This window comes from Macaca mulatta, chromosome 16 (genome assembly GCF_049350105.2).
Source record: "Macaca mulatta isolate MMU2019108-1 chromosome 16, T2T-MMU8v2.0, whole genome shotgun sequence".
NCBI classification, from domain to species: domain Eukaryota; kingdom Metazoa; phylum Chordata; class Mammalia; order Primates; family Cercopithecidae; genus Macaca; species Macaca mulatta.
Genome location: NC_133421.1, coordinates 6,970,207 through 6,992,180, shown reverse-complemented (window position 1 = coordinate 6,992,180; position 21,974 = coordinate 6,970,207). Strand labels below are relative to the sequence as shown.

The following is a 21,974-nucleotide window of genomic DNA, read 5'->3' as shown; positions in this document are numbered from 1 at the left end:
AAAGGGGCTGGGCGGGAAAGTTAGCTGTGGCCGGCGGGGATTGGCAGAAGGAACCTGTACTTGGGGGGCTGGGGGGGGGCGGTGGCCACGCAACTCGTGATTGGCGGATGTGCCTTCCTTAAGTCTCTACGGATTGGCGGCTGGCCGATTGCTTGGCGTTGATTGGGCAGCCGCGGGAACCCTAAAGCGGGCGCGGGGGAGGCCTTTGTCCCGCCCAGCCGCCTGGGCCTGCTGGCGGAAGGGGAAGTGAGGGGGGCAGGCGACGGTGGGGAAGATGGCGTACCAGAGCTTGCGGCTGGAGTACCTGCAGATCCCACCGGTCAGCCGCGCCTACACCACGGCCTGCGTCCTCACCACCGCCGCCGTGGTGAGCAGCTGCAGTGCCACCTTCTCATTATCTGGGCTGGATATGACTGGGTCTTCAGGAAACTGGGGTTTGGGCTTCGGGGAGGCCCAGAGGGGCTGGTCCCGGGGATGGTTGGAGACGTACAGGGATTACTCTGGGGTTCGAGTTGGCGCCGAGAATGCTTATCCAGTGACCTGAGAAGGGAGTGCTGCTTCATGGGGGGTCAGGTCAGTTTCTAAGAGATGAGGGCCGGACCTATACCGGGTTAGGGTTGCGGGAGCCTCCCACCCGAGAAATGTGTCCGAGAGCTCTGCCAATGGCCAGGTGGTACCGTGGTGACTAGTGAGAGGAAGGTCCGTTTTATGAAGAAACAGGAATGAGGAAAGCAAGGTGGAAACTGTCCAGAGGGGAGTGGCTTATAATAAAGAGGGTCTCTGGGTAACAAAGGGCTAGCTGGAGGTACCCAGCCCCAACGGTGGCAGGGTCTCGAGTCTCCGTTATTTCAAGTGAGTTTTGTTGTTTCACACGGCTGTTTCAGGTGGTGCCCATGTGGTGGGTAGATTCATAGCAGCTGTTTTTATTTGTCCTGTGTCTAAAATATCACCACCTGTCTGCCTCATTTCTTCATGTCAGCCTCAACTATTGCAACATAAACTTTTTTGTGTTAGGTATTGAGGATACAAAGAATTCTACCAATTCTAGAGAATTCTTTACCAACCTCTTCCTCTGGCCTAAGAAGAAAGGCTTAAAGAAAATCAGTAATTGACCGAGAGTTGGAAATTGCTAGACCTACTAATCCTTTGTTGTAAATGATGAAATTTTGTTTCTTGGTTGATTTGCTTTAAGAAGCTCTTTTTCTATTTCAGCAGTTGGAATTGATCACACCTTTTCAGTTGTACTTCAATCCTGAATTAATCTTTAAACACTTTCAAGTAAGTGGTTCATCACAATAGTGATTAATGCTTCAGTTTCTTCTTTTACTTACTGTTTAGTAGCAAATCCCGTTGTACACTATCCTAAAAAAGAACCCCATGGGGGACCTTTGATTATAAGTTGTCTTGTCAGGATGTAAAGCAGTGATTCTGCAGCCTGGTTGGACTTGAGAATCCCTTAGGGAACTTTGAAGAGATTCCCAAGCTCCTCAACAAGTACCAAATCAGAATTTGCAAGGGTAGGAATTAAAATCTGTGTTTCATTTTTAAAGTTCCCTGCATCGTTTTGATGTGTCCAGTTCCTGTATTCGGAAATCACTGGTTTAGACTTAATGTTGTAGTATGAGAGGAGAGTGACCAGCTAGCTGCTTAGGGGTTGTCTCTGCAGGGATGGCCTTATTTTGTCCATTCACCACCTAGGCACGCCCACCACCTTGGTGTTATCATGATGGTCCAGAAACTCAATTCTGTTAGTGCTTTTAAATTGTGATCTGTCTTCCAGTGATCAGATCATACTAACAAAATTCCAAACATCTAAAGCTATGTGGTGGTTTATTAGATTACAGTGGGAGATGGTCCTTTCCGGTGATTAAAATGTCAAAAGAGGCTGGGCGCAGTGGCTCACGCCTGTAATCCCAGCACTTTGGGAGGCTGAGGCAGGCAGATCACCTGAGGTCAGGAGTTCGAGACCAGCCTGGCCAACATGGTGAAGCCCTGTCTCTACTAAAAATACAAAAATTAGCCGGGCGTGATGACACATGCCTGTAATCCTAGCTACTGGGGAGGCTGAGGCAGGAGAATCACTTGAACCCGGGAGGCGGAGGTTGCAATGAGCCGAGATTATGCCAGCCTCTGAGACAAGAGCGAAACTCTGTCTCAAAATGCTAAAAGAAACATGGATTTTTCTGTTCCAAGATGATCTTACAGACCATAGTTGGAGTAGGGGAGAGACCCAAAAGCCAATAATTGTGCCTCTACACATGCTGTTCCCTCTGTCTCAAATGTGTTTCGTTCACTTTATACCCATTGAACTCTGGCTTGCCTTTCAAAACGCAGCTTTTGTGTAACCTTTATGTACTCATCCTCCTTTGTTTTAGAGCATCTCTCACCTTTACTTTGCAGTTATGTGTATGCTTGTCTCCTCACTAGGATGAGGACTCTAAAATCTGGGTAATTAATATGTAGAACTGAATTGTTTCAACTTTAATAGTTACCAATTCTCAAGAATTTAGTGATTTGTAAAGTAGTCTTGTCATCTCTTGTCACTGTGTTCCCACAATACTCACATGGAGCTGTAGTTCCATCCAAGTAAGTCTTGCTTCCTACTTGGCTTGCTTGGTTTTACTCTGCCTGGGGTTAAACTGTTAAACTCTTGATGACATTTGGAGTTAGGACTTTGAGATTTGCCATCAGTCTCCATCTACTCCTGCGGGTCCTTGGTCAGGACATTTAAAAGTTCAACTTTCAGCTGAGTAACTAGTGTTCAGCTAGTAGTTCAACTTTTAGCTGAATAACTAGTATCAGCTAGTTATTCAACTTTTAGTCTTTTAGTTTCCTATCTGTGAATTAACTTGCTTGTCTCACAGAATCACAACAGATAGTAGACATTTTAAAATGTTAAGCACTCTACCATTGTGAGTGGTTACTGTGGGTGTGGAGAGGTTGGGTAGGGAAGGGTGTATCAGGGTTTCCAACAAGAAAATGAGTGTTTGGCCGGGCGCGGTGGCTCACGCCTGTAATCCCAGCACTTTGGGAGGCTGAGGTGGGTGGATCATTTGAGGTCAGGAGTTTGAGACCAGCCTGGCCAACATGATGAAACCCTGCCTCTACTAAAAATAAAAATATTAGCCTGGTGTGGTGGTGCACACCTGTAATCTCAGCTACTTGGGAGGCTAAGGCAGGAGAATTGCTTGAACGTGGGAGGCAGTGAGCTGCGATTGTGCCACTGTACTCCAGCCTGGGCGACAGCGAGACTCTGTCTCAAAAAAAAAGGAAAAAGAAAATGAGTGTTCTTGTATCTCCCAAGTAGACTGTAATTATTAGACCATTAGTTCTTACAGGGAGTTGGCCATTTGTTCAGATTAGAACTTGGGTATTTGCCTTAGAATTTTCCCTTCTGGCCAGGTGCAGTGGCTCAGGCCTCTAATCCTAGCACTTTGGGAGGCTGAGGTGGATGATCCCTTGAGGCCAGGAGTTTGAGTCAGCCTGGGCAACATAGTGAGAACCTGTCTCTATTTTTTTTTTTTTAAGTTTTAATTAAAAAAAAAAAGAATTTTCCTTTCTTTTTGATGTTTCTGACTGCCTGATGTAAACATTTCTCAGCAATTTATATTAGACCCTGAAGTTTTTCTCTGGTATGTCAGTTCTATTTATTATATGATGATACTACACACGAAAGCACTGTTTTCTGTTCGGCAAATTAACCTAGCCTTCCTACCAAACTTTCTCGATAAGATGATCACAATTTAAAATTTTCTGTCCTATTATTATAAATGTCACAGTCACAATGATGTCTTTCAGACTTTGAACTAAAAGCAGCAAAAAAAAAAATCTAACATCAGATTATGTGCCCCTGTTTTTGTTTCAGAACAGAATATCACTCTGTCCAAGGCTTCTCAACCATCACAGTCATAGGATGTATCTTTTGTATTAATATGGAACTGTTTCCTGGTAATTTATTTTACTTAATACATCTTTCTCTTGATTTTTTTTTAACAGATATGGAGATTAATCACCAATTTCTTATTTTTTGGGCCAGTCGGATTCAATTTTTTATTTAACATGATTTTTCTGTATCCTTTATTAAATGGGGTCAGCATCAAAACTTTGTTTTCTTAGGAAGTAAAAAATTAAGTTGAAACTTTTAATCCTGTTATTTGTTTTTGGTACCATCTTAGCTGTAATTTCTGGGTCGGTGGTACATAAAGTAGTTGGTTAGGTAGTAATGTTTTGAAAATGTTTGTAGGTCACTGTTTGTTCAAATGGGAGGTTTTAACCATAAAAAGATAGCACCTCTGCTTTTTTGTTACTTACAAATCTGATCAAGGGAGGGGAGAATTGATTTGAGGCATACCTCCACAGTAACACCAACAGGTACAAAGCGGTAAAACAACCTGAATACAATGATAATTTAGTAGAATTTGGGCATAAGTTTTGGAGTGGGTTCATGAGGAGTGGAAACTTGAGATCTCCTTGGGTCGTGGTTGCTGGAACTACTGGCTGAAAGACAGTGATTGTGTCTGCTGGGCTTGTCAAGTTCCGGTTTGTTGAAAGGAAAACCCCAGCTCTGATCCAGTGGCAGTTGGGGCCACAGAGCAGGGCATTCCTCCTCCACCCCTGCCCTCTGTATGAAGAGGGAGTTACAGTTCAGCTCATCTGCAGCTGCATTCCTTCCCGAGGATGGCAGGAATCCATTTTAAGTCCTGTGTAGTATATCATTCTGAGAAGTTTCCAGTAAAGTTTTTTCTCCTCATGATTCATCTTTATTGACTGAGGTGCTCAACCTGCCAGGCCTGGAAAAGTAGTTTAGCACACAAGGCTTCTTGCTGCGGATTTCTTCCAAGTTAGGACGTGGAGAAGCAAAGATGGTGCAGATTAAGGTGTGGCTGAGCACAGGAAAGACAATACAAATTTTTAAAGGTTTAGTAGGGGACTGGAGGGCCGGGTGTGGTGGCTCACACCTGTAATCCCAGCACCTGGGGAGGCCAAGGTGGGTGGATCACGAGGTCAGGAGTTTGAGACCAGCCTGGTCAACGTGGTGAAAAATTAGCCTGGTGTGGTGGTGCACAGCTGTAATCCCAGCTACTCAGGAGACTGAGGCAGGAGAATTGCTTGAGTCTGGCAGGCAGAGCTTGCAGTGAGCCGAGATTGTGCCATTGCACTCCTGCCTGGATGACAGAGCGAGACTCGTCTCGAAAGGGAAAAAAAAAAAAAAAAAAGGATAGGGGACTGAAAGCATGTCTGTGTGTCATCTGTATTAGTTCCCAGCCAGGGACAGTTTGTTAAAAATGATGCTGGTCTTGACCTTTTCTAAAATGCTTGGTAAAAGAGTAATCACATTACCACTCAAACATTCTTACACAAATGAAGACTTGACTTCTTACAAATAATATGGAATCCAAGTGTACTTACAAGATAACATTAAGTTTTTACTTCGTTCATATTCGTGTGCTGAATATTTTCTTAACTTGGAACTTAAGATATCGTTACTGTCGAATGCTAGAAGAAGGCTCTTTCCGAGGTCGGACAGCAGACTTTGTATTTATGTTCCTTTTTGGTGGATTCTTAATGACCGTATCCTTCAACAAATCGAAAACCTACGGGAAAATGTTGAAGAACACTCTGGCTCTTCCTAAAACTTGTCATCTGTCTCCCACAATTCTCTAGATATTCGGAACAAACAGATAAAAGTAGATCTCCAGATCTTAGCTTCAGGGCGCTATCATTTATTTTACAGCACATTTTCTGTGACAAGTTTCCAAGCCTAGCAGTCGGACAGGAAGAGCAAGTCACAGGAACTTTTAACCCAGGTGGGTTCCTGTTAAGCATCTCAGTTATATCATTGCTGCTTGGCGTACTTCACTTTTAAACTAAGTTGGTAAGACATTTACTTGGTGGCTTTCAAAACCAATAAATTATTTTTCAGAAAAAGAATTTTCATCTGTACAATAGACTTAGATATGGTACGGTCCGACAAGATGGTTTTATTCCAGCTAGCTTTATTCACCTCTGTAAAGGTGCTAATTGTGAGCAAGCTTTAATATAATTATTGAACGAAGAATTAACACATTTTCCAAAGAGGCAAGAAACTTCACGAAAGCAGAATTATTTGTTTGAAGTAGCTGTAAATCTCAATAATTTAGCCTAAGCAGATTTTTGCCTGATTGCTCTGGGTAATTATTTTCTGGGTTTTTTTCCTTCTGTTCTAAAGATGTAACAACTTGACTTTTCCAATTCAAACTTTTGTTAGAACACAATCTTTAGTTCTCCTGCTCAGTCTTCCCTATTAAACTTTTCATGTTGATATTTTCCTTAATGTCATCTGCTAGCTTTTTGGTCTGTTTGTGAGCTTAGTTTTCTTGGGCCAGGCCTTTACAATAATGCTCGTCTACGTGTGGAGCCGAAGGAACCCCTATGTCCGCATGAACTTCTTCGGCCTTCTCAACTTCCAGGCCCCCTTTCTGCCCTGGGTGCTCATGGGCTTTTCCTTGTTGTTGGGGAACTCAATCATTGTGGACCTTTTGGGTAAGGCTCTTCTCACTATTTTTTAAGTCATTTTACCTGTAAAAGTATTTTACCACTATTTTTCATGTTTATTCTGTTTGGCCTTCATGTATTACCTATTGTAAAATACTACAATATTAGTTCATTAATTTTTAATAATTATGTTGACATTCATCCTAAATGTAGTCGATTTATGTTGGTAGGTCTACCTGCCATCTAAATTTTAATTCTCTCCCTCATCCTTTATTTCTGCTTGACTCTAGGTATTGCAGTTGGACACATTTATTTTTTCTTGGAAGATGTATTTCCCAATCAGCCTGGTGGAATAAGAATTCTGAAAACACCATCTATTTTGTGAGTATTTTAACACCAGGTTACATACTCTTACAGGCAAACCAGGACAGAGGGCATGATCTGTGTTTTCTTCGGCTCCCCTAGCTCCTAGTACACATAGTTCAGGTCAGTAACTATTTGCAGATTGAGCAGTCTGGCTGCAGTTGAAGAGCACTTGGATTGGGTAGGAGCAGACAGTGCCAGGGTTGTGGCAAGAGCAAGGTTAACAGGCTCAGGATATCTTGGGAGTAACCTGGTAATCGTTGTTCCAGATGACCACTAGAACTTCCTATTCCAGGAGGAGCCTGCTGGTTTTATGAAAGCCACTGTCCACGTTTAGTGAAGTAAGGTAGCAAAATGGGCAAAACTGATGAAAGTTTCTGATGGTGGACTTTGTGGCCTGCTGAGCAGGTGGTTGAGATAAGAAGTGAAGCAGAGTACAAATAGCTTTGGACTGGAAACCAGGTGTAGCTGTCCCACTGACCAGCCATAGAGCAAGTCCCTTCTTTTTTGCAATTCAGTTTCCTGAGGTAGAACTTTGATTTCTTTCTTTCTTTCTTTCTTTCTTTTTTAAACATGGGGTCTCGTTCTGTCACCTAGGCTGGAGTGCAGTAGAACTTTGATTTATGAGACCTCTTTCTACTCTGGAATTTGGTATCCTTGGGAGATGCCATATTAAAAAGGGCTCAATTGAGAAGTGAAATGTGAGTTTTTGTTTTAAAATGTTTGTTGTAGACTAGTTAAGCAAAAAGAAGAAAGTGAAATTGTCCACACTTGGGTATAGCAGTGGCTATCATTGTTAACTTTTCAGTGTGTATTCTTCAGTCTTTACTGTCTGTACTTTCTAAAAAACGCTGAGCCAGTCAAGGCCATAGTGCACTATGACTGAGCCTGTGAATAGCCACTGCTCTTCTTGGGCCAGGCCTTTAACATAGCCACTGCATTCCAGCCTGGACAACATAACACATTCCTGTAATCCCAGCACTTTGAGAGGCGAAGGCAGATGGATCACTTGAGCTCAGGAGTTTGAGACCAGCCTGGGCAACGTGGCAAAACCCCATCTCTACAAAAGCTGCAAATGGTGGCACATGCTTGTAATCCCAGCTACTTGAGAGGTTGAGGTGGAAGGATTGCTCGAGCCCAGAGGGGTTGAGGCTGCAGTGAGCCAAGATCGCACCACTGCACTTTGGGCTGAGGGACAGAGTGGCACCCTGTCTCAAAAAACAATTTTTGTAACCTTGTAAACTTAATATGTCAGAATTGTTTTTTCCATCCTAAAGTGTTATAAAATTATAACAGGTGATATTCCATGGTGTGGATATGGCATAATTTTACTAATCCCTTATTGATGGACATTGACATTAGTGCTCGGTTTTCTCGTCTATAATTGGAGTGGTGAATATCCTTGTAGCTAAATCTCTGCACACATCCATGATTATTTTCAAAAGATAATTCCTAGAAGTGGAATTGCTATTTTGTTGCCAAACGCCTTCCAGAATGGATGTTCAAGTTTACATTTCAACTAGCATTTATAACTGTTCATTTCTGCACATCCTCATCAAACAAGGGAGACATTTTATTTACCCTTTCCTAGTTGAATAGTTATAGGATGATGTCTCATTGTTTATGATTTTTAAAAAATGTTTTGAAACAATTTCAGTCCTCCAGGAAATTACATATGCAGTATAGGGTCTCACTCCATTGTCCAGACTGGAGTGCAGTGGTATGATAATAGCACACTGTTAACTCAAACCCCTGGGCTCAAGTGATCTTCCCGCCTCAGCCTCCTGAGTAGCTGGGACTACAGGTGCACACCACCAACCTCTGCTTATTTTCTTTCTTAAATATTTTTTTTTGTGGAGATGAGGTCTCTCTATGTTGCCCAGACTAGTCTCAAACTCCAGTCCTCAGGTGATCCTCCTGTCTCTTGGCCTACCAAAGCACTGAGATTACAGGTGTGAGCCACTACAGCCCACTTTTTATTTTGTTTTATTTTTTGCAATTGTTTTCTGGCACAACAAGATATACCAGGCTCATCCTGTGCTCTCCTTGATCCAGTCCTAGAATCAGCTGTTTCTTCAAGGAGCCCTGGTTCCTTTAAAGTGGAGAATGGTATTTAGAAGCCAAGATCTGGGTGCTAGATGTGCTCATTGCTATTGGAGTGTTGCTATTCCCAGATCCTCTCAGTGAACAGAGCAGTGGAATTGTATGTATGTATGATAATGTATACAAATGTATATTTTTAGATCTATGTATTTTTAAAAACATGGGTTTATACTATACTCCCATTTCTAGTACTACCTCATGGTTCGTTCTAGCTTTTTTCCTATTTGTTTCCTCCAGTATTTTATTATGAAAATTTCCAAACTTATAGGAAATCAGAAAAAAATTGGAGTGAGCTTCATGTAGCCACCACATAGATTCTGTAATTAATAGTTCCCTATTCTTTTTGCACACCTATCCCTACATCTAGCTTTCCAATCCAAAATGTATGTGCCATTATATGTATACTTAATTCCTTGTATACTTGAATATGCATATCAGTAACTAGAGTTCAGTATTTATGTGCAACAAAATAAATCTTGAGTATGTCAACTGAGTTTCTATAAATGCACACTTCTGTGTATCTATCAAGACAGAAAATTACCATCAATCAGAACGTTCCCTGATATCCTTCCTTGTCAGTCATTGCACCTGTCCCCCAAGAAGCAATTGCTATTCTGATTTTGTTCCTCTATAGATTAGTTTTTCATGTTGTGCAGCTTCATGAGTAGAATCGTACAGTATGCATGTACTCTTTGGTAAAAGGCTTCTCTCATTCAACATAATGTTTTTGAGACTCATCTGTGTTCTTGTATTTATTGGTAATTTGTTCCTTTTTATTGCTGAGTATTATTTGGTTGTGTGAATGTACCACTGCTTTCCATCTGCCCTTTCCATCTGTCCTAACCTGATTCTTATTATGATTAATGTTTTACCTACCTAATTACCCCTCATATGTAACCAGTCTTTTGTGATAGTCTCCACCTCCCCCATATGGATGCCTTGCTCGTCTCACTCACCCTCAGATTCCCCAGACCAGGCTGCCCTCTTACGGGGATGCCTCCCCACCCTACTCAGGCTAACATCTCGTCGGGCCACCTCCATGTGTGCATGGTCTGATGGGGCTCTTGACTCCCTATACCAGGCTGTGCCCCCACCCCCATCCTGCTAATGTTTGGGCAGTAGAAGGGGTCTCAGTTTTGTTTTTGTTGTCATTGCTAAGGATTCTCACTCTGTTGCCCAGGCTTGAGTTCAGAGGCTCAGTCTCGGCTCACTGCAACCTTCGCCTCCCAGGTTCAAGTGATTCTCCTGCATCAGCCTCCTGAGTAGCTGGGATTACAGGCATGCACTACGACACCCGGCTAATTTTGTATTTTTAGTAGAGATGGGGTTTCGCCATGTTGGTCAGGCTGGTCTTGAACTCCTGACCTCAGGTGATCGGCCTCCCAAAGTGCTGGGATTACAGGCATGAGCCACCACGCCTGGCCGGGATCTCAGTTTCTAATGTACTTTCCTTTGATTATTGTGAGAGCAAACATTCTCACGTTTATTGACCACATGGATTTCCTTTTTGAATTGCCTATTCAGCCCTTTGCCCATTTTTTTCTGTTGGTTTGTTTTTATTGTTAATTCATAAGAATTTTAAAAACTCATTTTGAAGTATAGTTTTTCTGACTCCAGTATAAATTAGAAGTTTTCAAATACATTTCTAATTTTATCAACTGTGGGGGATTACAAGTAGAAGTATAAGTGCAAATTGAGGATGCTGCTTTAATGGTTCCTTCTTTAGTGAGGTTTTGAATTACTACATCCTAGTACTTAGAGAGTCTTTTGGACATTTACTATCCCCTCCTATGTTCTGCAGTAATTTTTCTTGGGATACCTTGTGAATTTTTTAAAACTTTTGTAGTAAAATAATACCTAACATAAAATTCACCATCTTAACTCATTTTAAATGTTCAGTGGCATTAAGTATATTCATACTATTTTGCTGCCATCACCACCATCCATAGAACTCTCTTCATCCTGCAGAACTGCAACTCTGTACTCATTAAACAACTCGCCACCCCAGCCACCACCATTCTGTTTTGTTTCTCTGAATTTGACTACTCTATGTACCTCATAAGTGGAATCATACAATATTTGTCCTTTTTTGTCTGGCTTATTTCATATTTCATTTAGTGTAAAGTCCTCAAGGTTCATCCATGTTGTACCATGTGTCTGAATTTCCTTCCTTTTTTTTTGAGACAGTCTTGCTCTGTTGCCAGGCTGGAGTGCAATGGAGCAATCTCAGCTCACTGTAACCTGTTCCTCCCAGGTTCAAGCGATTCTCCTGCCTCACCGTGCCAGGCTAATTTTTGTATTTTTGGTGGAGACAGGGTTTTACCATGTTGACCAGGTACAGTAGCTCATGCCTGTAATCCCAGCATTTTGGGACGCCGAGGTGGGCAGATCACCTGAGTTCAGGAGTTCGAGACCAGTCTGGCCAACACGATGAAACCTCGTCCCTCCTAAAAATACAAAAATTAGTTGGGCATGGTGGCGGGTGTCTGTAATCCCAGCTACTCGGGAGATTGAGGCAGGAGAATTGCTTGAACCCAGGAGGTAGAGGTTGCAGTGAGCCGAGATCGCACCACGGCACTCCAGCCTGGGCAACAGAGCGAGACCCCATCTCAAAAAAAAAAAAAAATTCTGTAATATGTATGTACCATATTTTGTTCATTCACCTGTTGATGGACACTTGGGTGATACCTTGGTTATGGGGAGACATTAATGATAAATATGTGAAAGTCAGCTTACAAAAGTAGTGTGATCTAACTTTTGTAAAATTACATAATGTAAAAGTTCCCAAAGAATAACTGAAACATTGACAATAGTTACCTCTGGGAATTTAGGATATTTTGCTAATCTCTTGTTTTCTCCTTCTCTATAATTATTATGATTTGGGTTGCTTTTCTAGTAAAAATCAGTGAAAGATAAAAGCTAATGTAAATGTTAATAATTATAGATGCTCTTACAATATGTTGACTGTTTAATTGGCAGGCGGGTGTAGTGCTTACCTATGGGTGGAAACCCTGTGGGACCTGAACTGACCTTGTAGTACTTTGGACCTGAGATGACTCTGGGACCAAATTATATCTGTTGCCTGTCTTTTAGGAAAGCTATTTTTGATACACCAGATGAGGATCCAAATTACAATCCACTACCTGAAGAACGGCCAGGAGGCTTCGCCTGGGGTGAGGGCCAGCGCCTTGGAGGTTAAAGCAGCAGTGCCAATAATGAGACCCAGCTGGGAAGGACTCAGTGATACCCACTGGGATTCTTTTATCCTTTGTTGCAAAAGTGTGGACACTTTTGACAGCTTGGCAGATTTTAACTCCAGAAGCACTTTATGAAATGGTACACTGACTAATCCAGAAGACATTTCCAACAGTTTGCCAGTGGTTCCTCACTATGCTGGTACTGAAAGTGTAATTTCTCGGAGCCAAAAAACTGGAGAAACAAATATCCTGCCACCTCCAACAAGTACATGAGTACTTGATTTTTATGGTATAAGGCAGGGCCTTTTCTTCCTCTTGATAGATGAGGCCATGGTGTAAATGGAAGTTTCAGAGAGGACACAATAAAACTGAATTCCATTTTTCTCTCACTGTATTAAAGCTTTTGTGTGTGATCTTTTAAATTCTGATAATGTATTGTAGCTCTCCTGCGTAGATCTGAGCTCAGAACAGTTTACACAGCTGTTCTTCTGTGTCTTCACAACTTTTAACTGGATTTCATTTCAGGATTGGAAATACGTGGCTGTCATGCTGTGGTTGTGTACATCTTACTAATTCAGAATGCAAGATTCACCAGGAAGATGATTTATTTCTGTCATCTGGATAGGTTGTTTCCATCTGGGTTTTGCAAAACTGTCAGACAACGTGGAAAAAAAGGAGGGAGGATGCTTCTTGTAGCAGTAGGAATTCAGCTATAGGAAAGTCAGCTGTAAGCTAATGTGGCATCTTATTTGCTTTGCTTACATTTCTCCATTAAGAAGTATCCAGGGAAAGATTGCTAAGGGCCACATTTTTGGAAAACTAGGAAGATTTTCATTAGACTTTTTTTTTTTCTTTTCTTTTTAAAAAAGTTTTAATTAAAAAAAATTTTTTTTTTAATAGAGATGGGGTCTCACTGTGTTGCCCAGGCTGGTCTTGAACTCCTGGACTCAAGAAATCCTCCCACCTCAGCCTCCCAAAGTGCTAGGATTACAGGCATGAGCCACCCAGCCTTTTAAAAAAATTTTTTTTGCCTTTTTTTTTTTTTTAATTAAAAAAAAATAGAGACAGGGTCTCAGATTTTCATTCGATTTAGAAAACAAGTTAGAATGTTGACTTTGGAGCCAGATGAACCGATACCAGTTAGCCAGGCACATGTTCTTCCAGGGTCTTTGGCTAGGTAACATTAGTGATTTGCTTCATGAAAATTCAAGAACCTTTTCAGAACCAAGTACCTAGATTACCTTCCCAATCAGGTAGAACTTAAGACAGGGTCCGCAGAAGTAGACACTTAATGCTGTGGTTCAATAAATACCTCCCCTAAGTATTAAGTCTTCCCTGAGTCTCAGCAGGTTTGCATTCACACTGCTTAAGTAACTCACAGAACCTGGAAGAGCACCGCTAGGAAAGAGATGATTCCAAACAGCTTTCATTAACAGTGTGTATGCACCAGTCCCTTTCCCAAAAGTGGACTGTTAGTAGTAGTTCAACCTTTGTTAAGGGGTAGCTTTCCAGAATGTGAGATTGTCCTCAGAAAGACAGATATAGGCTTAAACATAACGGACATCCTAAATAGGAATTTTCAGATTGTTTTTGAAGTGAAAAGTGTTTTAATGTCTTTAAATGGAATTGCGTAACTAATGGAATTTAAGTATTTTACATGTTGCTAGTAACTTTGAATATGATTGTTGCAATTTTATGGAACCTGGGTCTATGGGACTGCTTTTTCTTTAAGCAGTTTAAAAAAGGTTTTTAAAGTTTAAAAGCCAGTCTTAGCATGTATAATCCTTACGGGATTCTTAAGTTTTATCCTCTTGTTTTTGCTCAAGAATGCTTTATCAGTGACGTTTGTTTTGTTTTTTGTTTTTTTAAATTGTTTTTGGGCTAGAAATGAGTTTCTCTAGTTTTATTTGTTCTCCCTGAGTTGAGTTATGCAATGAATGGCATTTTTGTGGTAAAATGCTGATCCTAAAATCTATTCACTCACTGTTCATTTAAGTAGGGAATATCTGTATACGTTAATGACTGGGTAAAACAGGAAGTACGTTTTGAATATACAGCCTAAAGGCAGGCAGTTACAGGGTTTTTTGGTTTCTCTGATTTTATAGGGTGCAAGTTCCCAGTGGTAGGATGCCCTGCTGTGCGACTACACTGTGTCCTGAGCAGTGTCACCTCTCATCAGTTTGGCCAGCCCTACAACCACCATGCCTAGCCCTGTGTTGCTTGAGAGGATACCTGTGCTGGAATGGACATAAGGAAAAGTCCTTACTTTCCCCCCAATTTACCTCTCTCAATCTTAGTTCTTCCAGAACACACTTCCCTTTCCCAATGCAAATAAACTAAAAGTGAGATTTGATACATAGAATTTTGTGACCAACTAACCTTACACATAATTTGAGGGATTCCTGGATTCTTCCAGTAATACTGAAAAGCACACTTGACTAAAGCATAGTGTTTTTTGTTTGTTTGTTATGGAAACATGGTATACGTTCATTTAAAAATAAATGGACATACAAATTGCATCTCCTTAGGAGATACATTTTATATACATTTCGGTGCATTTTTTCTAGTATGGATTTCTATTTGTTTCTCTCTTCCATTTGTTTTTTTCTGTGTCACTCTTGTATGTCCTCTTATCTTTCATACCTCTTGTGTAGTCTCTAGAAGCAGAACACCCAAGTCCTGGGTCTGGATAATGAAACCCTCTGTCTCTGGGGCCTCTGAAAATAAGGAAGCATTGGAGCTATTGCCATGTTGAGTAATGGGCTTCCTAGAACTATTGTCATCTATCCTGCCAGGGTTTTATGTTGTAGCTGTTTCTCTTTGACAGGTGAGTTCCAGCTATGTTGTTAGTCATGATCCTGCCATTATTTTCTGTGTTCTGTAGGATGTCTCCAGACTACTTAAACATATTTTATGAGTTTGCAATAAAATTGTTGAATCTTGTATGATCAAGTCACTCCTCTGCTCAGAAATCCACAGTGACTTCTTAGTAAGCCCCTATATTATATGCATACTTGTTTTTTTCTTAACTTTACTTCCACTTCTACCTAACAGGGACCTCAACTTAAGTCTCTTCAGTTCTTCCAGGCCTGGCCTTGTTCCTGATTGCTCAAAAAATCTTGACTCTAAGGCCAATTTTATTGTCTGTCTCTGAATCCCTATAAAGCTTCAAGTCTGTATGACATATTCTTACGCCAAATTATATATTGTCTTGTACTGTTCCTAGCTGGTACATGTATATTAGTCTTGTCTCCCTCATGAGAATGTAAGCTCCTTAAGGGCAGGGACCATGTCTTAATTTTTGTATCCACCACAGTGCCTAGCACAGTGCTTGGCACATGGGTGCTGAATAAATACCTTTGTTTATTGATCAGCAAAGTATTATCTGGTATTTTTAATTATACAGGGATTAAAGTGTATGCATGCAAGCTTGAGCCTAGTTGCTGAAGCTTGTGGTTGTCTCTGAAAATGGGATAGAGGGAAACTGAACATGATCAAGGGCCGTGATTTGGTGATCAGAAAAGCAAAGGTGACCACCAGCTGGTATGGTCATGATCAGACCAGCTAAGTCCACAGACCATCCCAAAGAAGTTAAAAATGAAATGTATCTGACACTTCATCTTTTGGAGGAAGAACCAGGATATTCTTTGAATAGTTATTAGGTTGTCAGTATCTACATATGAAAACTGCTAAACCCCAAGAGACTTCTTTAGGGGAAACAGCAGATTTCAGTCTACCAATGGGAGAAATGTGGGCAACATGGCTTGATGCATATATAGGACTTAATTTTTCAACTCTTTGGTCCTCTTAGCTTTGAGGCTACAAAATAGCTGGATCATTAGGCCAGAGATTATGGATGAGTTACCTGCAGATTGGTTACCTACCTGTGTGCTTTTTTTTTTTTTTTTTTTAGTTTAAGCCTGTATTTAACATTGACAGATAAAAATCTTCACTTTTGGCTTTTCTTGAGAAAACTGGAAGATCTGGCAATAATAGGTCTACATGACAGCCCTTGCCTAGAAATGATTAGTGGCTGCATCTAGAGGTGGCATGCGCTTCATCAAGAAATGAGTCCACCCATTTATATTACCTAAATTATTATCATCATTAGGAACATTGGACTCCTACATTAAGTTACTCTGGAAAGCACACTGGGAAAAAGGACTGGGATGTCTTTACTTACTCAAGGTCCATAATTTGAGAGTTAACATTTATTATCCCTTGTAGTTTTGGCTTGCCTTTCTAAATATTTCAGGGTAGGAAGTGAAAATTTATCAGTTTATTCTTAAACACAAATCTGCTGCTGGTTCAACGTGCACATTTTCAGTAATGCCTGGTCACCAAACTGTCAGCAACTAGAGGAAAATTATCTCCGACCTGGAGGAAAGGGGAAGTTTTTGTTTTTAGACTAGCTCTCTCACGAATCATGGGAAGGGAGATTTTTTAACAGGTTCACATACAGGGCGAGTTTCATGGAAACGCGCTTCAGAAGATGCCCTTCACATGAGCTGAAGCCTACGGTGTACTCTGGAAATCACATTTCCTGTAAGAGCAAACAGCTACTTGGCATTCTCCTGGTAAATTAGCAAATCGTCCAAGAATTTTTAGGAGGGGAAGGAAGAACTAGTTATAATCCTACTTTTTTTGCTGCAGTTCTGAATCTTCATTGAAGTGTCTATGATGGGGTTGCACAGCCATGTAGAGAACGTGAGAGTCTGGCTGGAATGGTTGGGAGAAAAGAAAGATAAAAGACAATTTTAGTTTCATTGAACTCCCTCCGTCCTCTGCTTGTATTACTGGAGGCGACCACATCCTCTGGCATAGTCATTTTCTGAGTTAAATTCATGTATATCATAGAATTGGTTTTCCTTTCTGTAACACAAGATGATCACAAATCTATGACTTGGGGACATCTGAATAACTAATCTCAGATGACTCAATTTCTTTATCTGTAAATTAGAAATAATCTAATAACCAGTATCTACCACAAAACTTACACGTTTAGAGGATTAGACAATGCACATTTGTGCTTCTCATTGATTTTACAGAATTAAGTACTTTTCTTGAAGAGTGACTGTGATTTGGACAGAGAAGGAGAAAACGCGTGTTTACTGAAAAGAAGTAACGCTACTAAAACAAAACAATGAGAAAACCCTCGTTAACCAAGACTACAGTCCCACGGAACCGTACACCCTGTGTTTCGCGGTTGTAGCTCCGGGCCTTTTCTTGGTTGTACCTCAGGCCCTGCTTTTCCCACCCCCAGGAAGTGAAAGCCTTCCCAAGCCCCCAATGCATGCTGGGAGTTGCAGTCCCTTTTCGAAAGGCTGGGGCGGCCGTGATGTCATCGGTGGTCGCCGGGAGCCGCCAGCACGTGGCGAGGAAGGGGCGGTGCGCGCCTGCTGTCTGCACCTGAGAGGGGGCAGGAGCTGCCGGCGCTTGCGCCTCCTGCTGCGGTGCCCTCCCGACATGCCGGAGGAGGCGGGCTTCCCGCCGGCCAAGAGATTCCGGCCGGGCTCTGGGCCTCCGAGCCGCTCTGGGTCCTTCCCTCCTGGGAGGCAAGTGGTGATGCTGCTGACTGCGGGCAGCGGCGGCAGAGGTGGAGGAGGAGGCCGGAGGCAGCAGCCGCCCCTGGCCCAGCCCTCGGCCAGTCCCTACCCTGAAGCTGTGGAGCTGCAGCGCCGGAGTCTGCCCATCTTCCAGGCGCGGGGACAACTGTTGGCCCAGCTCCGAAACCTGGACAACGCGGTCCTCATCGGTGAGTGGCCGCGCCGGCGGGCTCTTCCTTGCACTTCGTCCGTGGCTTAGCTAAAGCAGTTTTTCTTACATGCCTCTCAATCCCTTTCGTTCTTGGTTTCAACAAACCTGAATACCTTTTCTGGGCCAGACCTGGAGAGGGGCCTTGAAGAAGGGTCCGGCAGCCCTGCCCTGGAGGCGCTGGACAGCCCGGTGAGAGTGACCGACGTGTGTAGGCAAAGACTCACCTTCCGTGTAAAAGGATAGAGACACGTACCGGGGGCTTGCGGGGCTTAGGAGAGTGGATCTGACCCAGTTTGTGAGGAGGTGGCTGGGGAGGTCGTGTGGGAGGGAGGGCGTTCTAGGCAGGAGAGAAAGTCTTTTGAGAGATGGGAACCTGAACACATTCCGGTGGAAAGGGAAGGTGTAGTTTCTGGTGCATGAAAACAGGCAGAGTTGTTGGGCAGGGACTGATTTCAAGGGGCTTTCATCCCCCACGTGTTAGAGGAGATACTGAAGGACGGAAAGGATGAGCAGCCAAAAAGGGGAAGGAGACCCATGAGTGCTGCTAGTCAAAGGAATGCAGAGTGAGCAGATGCAGCAGTCCAGTCCAGTTTCACTGGACTTGGATGTGATGCCCACTGGATTTGGATGTGAGCTATTTGTAAGAGTTAAAGAAAAAGGAAAGAAACACGAAACGCAACTGGCAATTAAAGACGGGTTTTCTTTAGTTAAAACCTGAGAGGCGCTCCTGGCCGAGTTCGGTCAGGAGCCCTTTCTCTTACAGACTTAAGAGTATATATTGGTTTTAGGGTGAGGGCCCTTATCACAAGCTTGGAATGTTTATAGGTGTGGAGAAGTTTTTGGCGGGATTGGACTCTCTTTGGGAGGAGGGGAGGTTGACTTGGAGCAGACATCTTTCCGGCCCGGAGGGGGGTTATCTCCCGGCTAACATCTTCTCGGCCAGAGCCAGGTTATCTTGGGGTTGACATGTGTCTGGTCGGGGATGGGTTTGGAATGTTTCTGATTGGAGATGTTATTTGTGGTCTACGGTCGTGCTGACCTTAGCCATTACGCTGATGCCCTTTGGATTTAGGCGGTTTTTTAAGGTGAACTTTTGAATGAGGGGCTTGTCCAAGATGGTGATGCTCCTGCTCTGTCAATCCAGACCCTTCAGTTATAAAAAGGAGGAGGGACGGCATGTTCTTTCTGGCTACTTCCTGTTAACCAGGGGACGGAGAGTTTCCTGGCCTCAGGTTGACTGTAGGAGCAATGCCATCTGTAGATGTTTTTGGGGAGTTTGTTTGTGAAATGGCCATGATCCTGTCATTTAAAAATCTTTGAGAAAGGTTAATTAGGCAGGGTAAGAACATTAGTCCCTTGGCCGGGCGCGGTGGCTCACGCCTGTATCCCAGCACTTTGGGAGGCCCAGACGGGTGGATCACAAGGTCAGGAGATCGAGACCATCCCGGCTAACACCATGAAACCCCTTCTCTACTGAAAATACAAAAACTAGCCGGGCGTGGTGGCGGGCGCCTGTAGTCCCAGCTACTCGGGAGGCTGAGGCAGGAGAATGGCTTGAACCCGGGAGGCGGAGCTTGCAGTGAGCAGATCGCACCACTGCACTCCAGCCTGGGCGACAGAGCCAGACTCTGTCTCAAACAAATAAACAAAAAAGAGTATTAGTCCCAGGCATAGTATTAGGAGAGAGCCCAGGAATGGGATGACGCATGCTATGATTTTGTTTTTAAACCAAGAGTCCATTTGGTTGTTTTGGTACTCCCTTAGCTTTTTAGCCTTTTCTTTAAGTTTTTTTTAGCAGCGCTTTTTATTTTTACTAGGCCCGATTGGTTGATATAGAAACAGGCGTGAGCCACCGCACCCAGCCCCCTCAAAACAATTTTTTAACCTTTTAACATGGGTTAAAATGTACATTCTTATCCCTCCTTATAATCTTTTTGCCAAAAGTGTATTTTACTTTCCTTACACACCTTGCACATAAACTGCCTCTTCAACAGTTTTAAATGCATGTTACATTGTTAACTTTTAGCAACCTTTAGCTTTGTTGAAAACCTTGGTAAGTTTAGGATTTTAATTATGCGCTAGGTGTACAGCCTAGGACTTAGACAGAAGTGCAGATAAGAAGTGCTGGCTTCTTTCAGCATTTAGCTCCTTGCGTCCTAGGTTTTAACCTAGCTGCAAAGCAGGCAAATTGTACAGCTAAGAGTTGTAGTGACATTTTATAAAGCATTCAGGAAGCCTAATCACTTTTAAATTGTGAAACATTTCTTGCATAAATTTCCTTTTACAAAATTTTTCACGACTTTCACAGTCTCTGACACTATTGATCGTGGATCCCTTGGAGAGCTATTTCAACAAAGCTCTGTGGGTAACAGCTGATTTGTCATTGAGCTGAGGGCTGAAAGCAGGGAGAGCAGGCTTCTGTTTTGAGAAAAGGGAGGGAAGCTGAGAGGAACTTTACAGATGCTGCTCAATTTAGGACGGGGTTATGTGTGGACGAACCCACCCATCCTCATAAGTTGAAAATATCCTAAGTTGGAAATGCATGGAATAGGCACAGCCGGCCTTCGGTGTGCTCGAACATGTACATTAGCCTATGGTTTGGTGATATCATCTAACACAAAGCCTATTTTATAATAGTCTTGAATATTTCATGTAATTTATTGAATACCATACTGAAAGTGACAAACAGGTGTGTGGGTACTCAAAAGAACAGTTGCTACTGTATGGTTTTGACTTTTGCTCCATCCTGAAGTCGAGCAGTTCTAAGGCAGGGACCGTCTGTATTCAGAGGTTGAGGGGAAGAACTCAATAGGGAGGGAGGCTGAAGATAGAATCGAGCTAACGGAGCAAAGATCAGGAGGTGTGGGGAAGCGGGGAGCTTGGCCACAAGCGCTAGATGCAGGGCTGGTCTGGAAGAGGAGGAAGGCTAAGAGGCTGCAGAGCTAGAGAATGGATGTAAGGACGGTGCACTGCAGCAGGGCTTGTAGGGGCAGGTAGGGAGATGATCACATTTTAGAACCCCACTTCTGTGAGACAGGTTCAGGAGCTCTGCTCAGAATGGGAGTCACTGGGCTTCAAGTGGGCCCTTGGGGAGGATGGAGACAAGACAGGCTGCAAAAACAAGAAATCAGATCCTGGTAGTACTGGTGCCTAGGTGCGTTTCAGCTACACTATAAACTCAGGTTTGCTTCTGCACAACCTAATTATAGCTTGAACATCCCAAATCTGAAAATCCAAAATCCAGAGGGGGCTCCAAGGAGCATTTCCTTTGAGCATCATGTCGGGTGCTCAAAAAGTTTTGGATTTGGGAGCATTTAGGACTTCAGATTTTCACAAATAAAATGCTCAGCCAGTAAGTATAATGCGAATATTACAAAACTTGAAAGCATCCAAAGTTCACAACACTTCTGGTGCCAAGCATTTTGTATTTTACTTTAGCAACACTCAGTTGCCCTGGTACAGGAGCAGGAAAGATGGACAGAGACATTAATTCAAGTTTGGGGTTTTGCCTAGTGGATTCAGCAGGAAGATTGCAGAATAATCAAATTCTTAGTCTGATTCTTGTCTGGGTCAGGAAGGATGAGCAGTCAGAGGGGGCTGACAGACTGACAGGAAAAAAACCCCACAAATAATGGGACTGGAGGACTCTGTGAGGTCAGAGAGGCCTGGTGGTAACTGGAGGGAGGGGAAGGATGCACAGATTTGCTGAGTTTTTTGCTCTAATCAGGCACTATTAAAGGAACTCACACAAGGCAGGAAATAACATTTACTGCGTGCTTATTGTATGCAAAATACTCAAGTACCTGTGAGGGACTTGCAGAGCACTGCCCTCTGGGAGCTTCTGGTGTTGTGGGAGGATGGACACATTTAAACTCTTCTGTACAACGCAGCATGGTCAGTGCTGAAAGACAGATGAACAAGGCTCTCTGGAGCCCAGAGGAGGGCCACCTGTGCAACCAGGAGAGCGTGTCTGAGGCCTGACTCATCTTAGAGTTTGCCAGGCAGGCAGTGTGAGGGCAGGTGTTCTGCCCATAGTGTGGGCAGAGGCAGAGGGGTTGAAGGGAGGCAGCAGGCTGGGGA

The 21,974-nt window shown here is 42.9% G+C and overlaps 2 protein-coding genes across 15 annotated transcripts in view; both read left to right on the top strand.

Annotated features, from left to right (window-relative positions):
- The first annotated feature begins 230 nt into the window (after positions 1–230).
- On the top strand, positions 231–12,536 carry DERL2 (derlin 2). 7 transcript variants are annotated; one of them, XR_013405763.1, is made up of 8 exons: positions 258–367; positions 1,213–1,278; positions 3,997–4,070; positions 5,478–5,571; positions 6,327–6,522; positions 6,765–6,855; positions 8,893–9,040; positions 12,034–12,531. XR_013405763.1 is itself a non-coding variant. In NM_001194187.2 (7 exon segments), coding segments are annotated over 7 exon segments (720 nt in total). In that variant the 5' UTR covers positions 231–274; the 3' UTR covers positions 12,140–12,536.
- A 4,993-nt stretch (positions 12,537–17,529) lies between these two features.
- DHX33 (DEAH-box helicase 33) overlaps positions 17,530–21,974 on the top strand; it is a 30,438-nt gene continuing 25,993 nt past the window's right edge. For all 8 annotated transcript variants that reach the window (XM_077969976.1, XM_077969975.1, XM_077969974.1 and 5 more), the window contains exon 1: positions 17,530–17,892. In XM_077969976.1, the coding sequence (XP_077826102.1) occupies positions 17,604–17,892 (289 nt within the window). In that variant the 5' untranslated portion in view covers positions 17,530–17,603. The remainder of the gene's footprint in view (positions 17,893–21,974) is intronic.

Coding starts and splice junctions, on each gene's coding strand:
- DERL2 (XM_015118299.3), top strand. CDS start 275: ATGGCGTACCAGAGCTTGCGGCTGGAGTACCTGCAGATCCCACCGGTC. Junction 5,572..6,326: donor TTGGTGGATTCTTAATGACC/GTATCCTTCAAC, acceptor GTCATCTGCTAG/CTTTTTGGTCTGTTTGTGAG. Junction 6,856..12,033: donor CTGAAAACACCATCTATTTT/GTGAGTATTTTA, acceptor CCTGTCTTTTAG/GAAAGCTATTTTTGATACAC.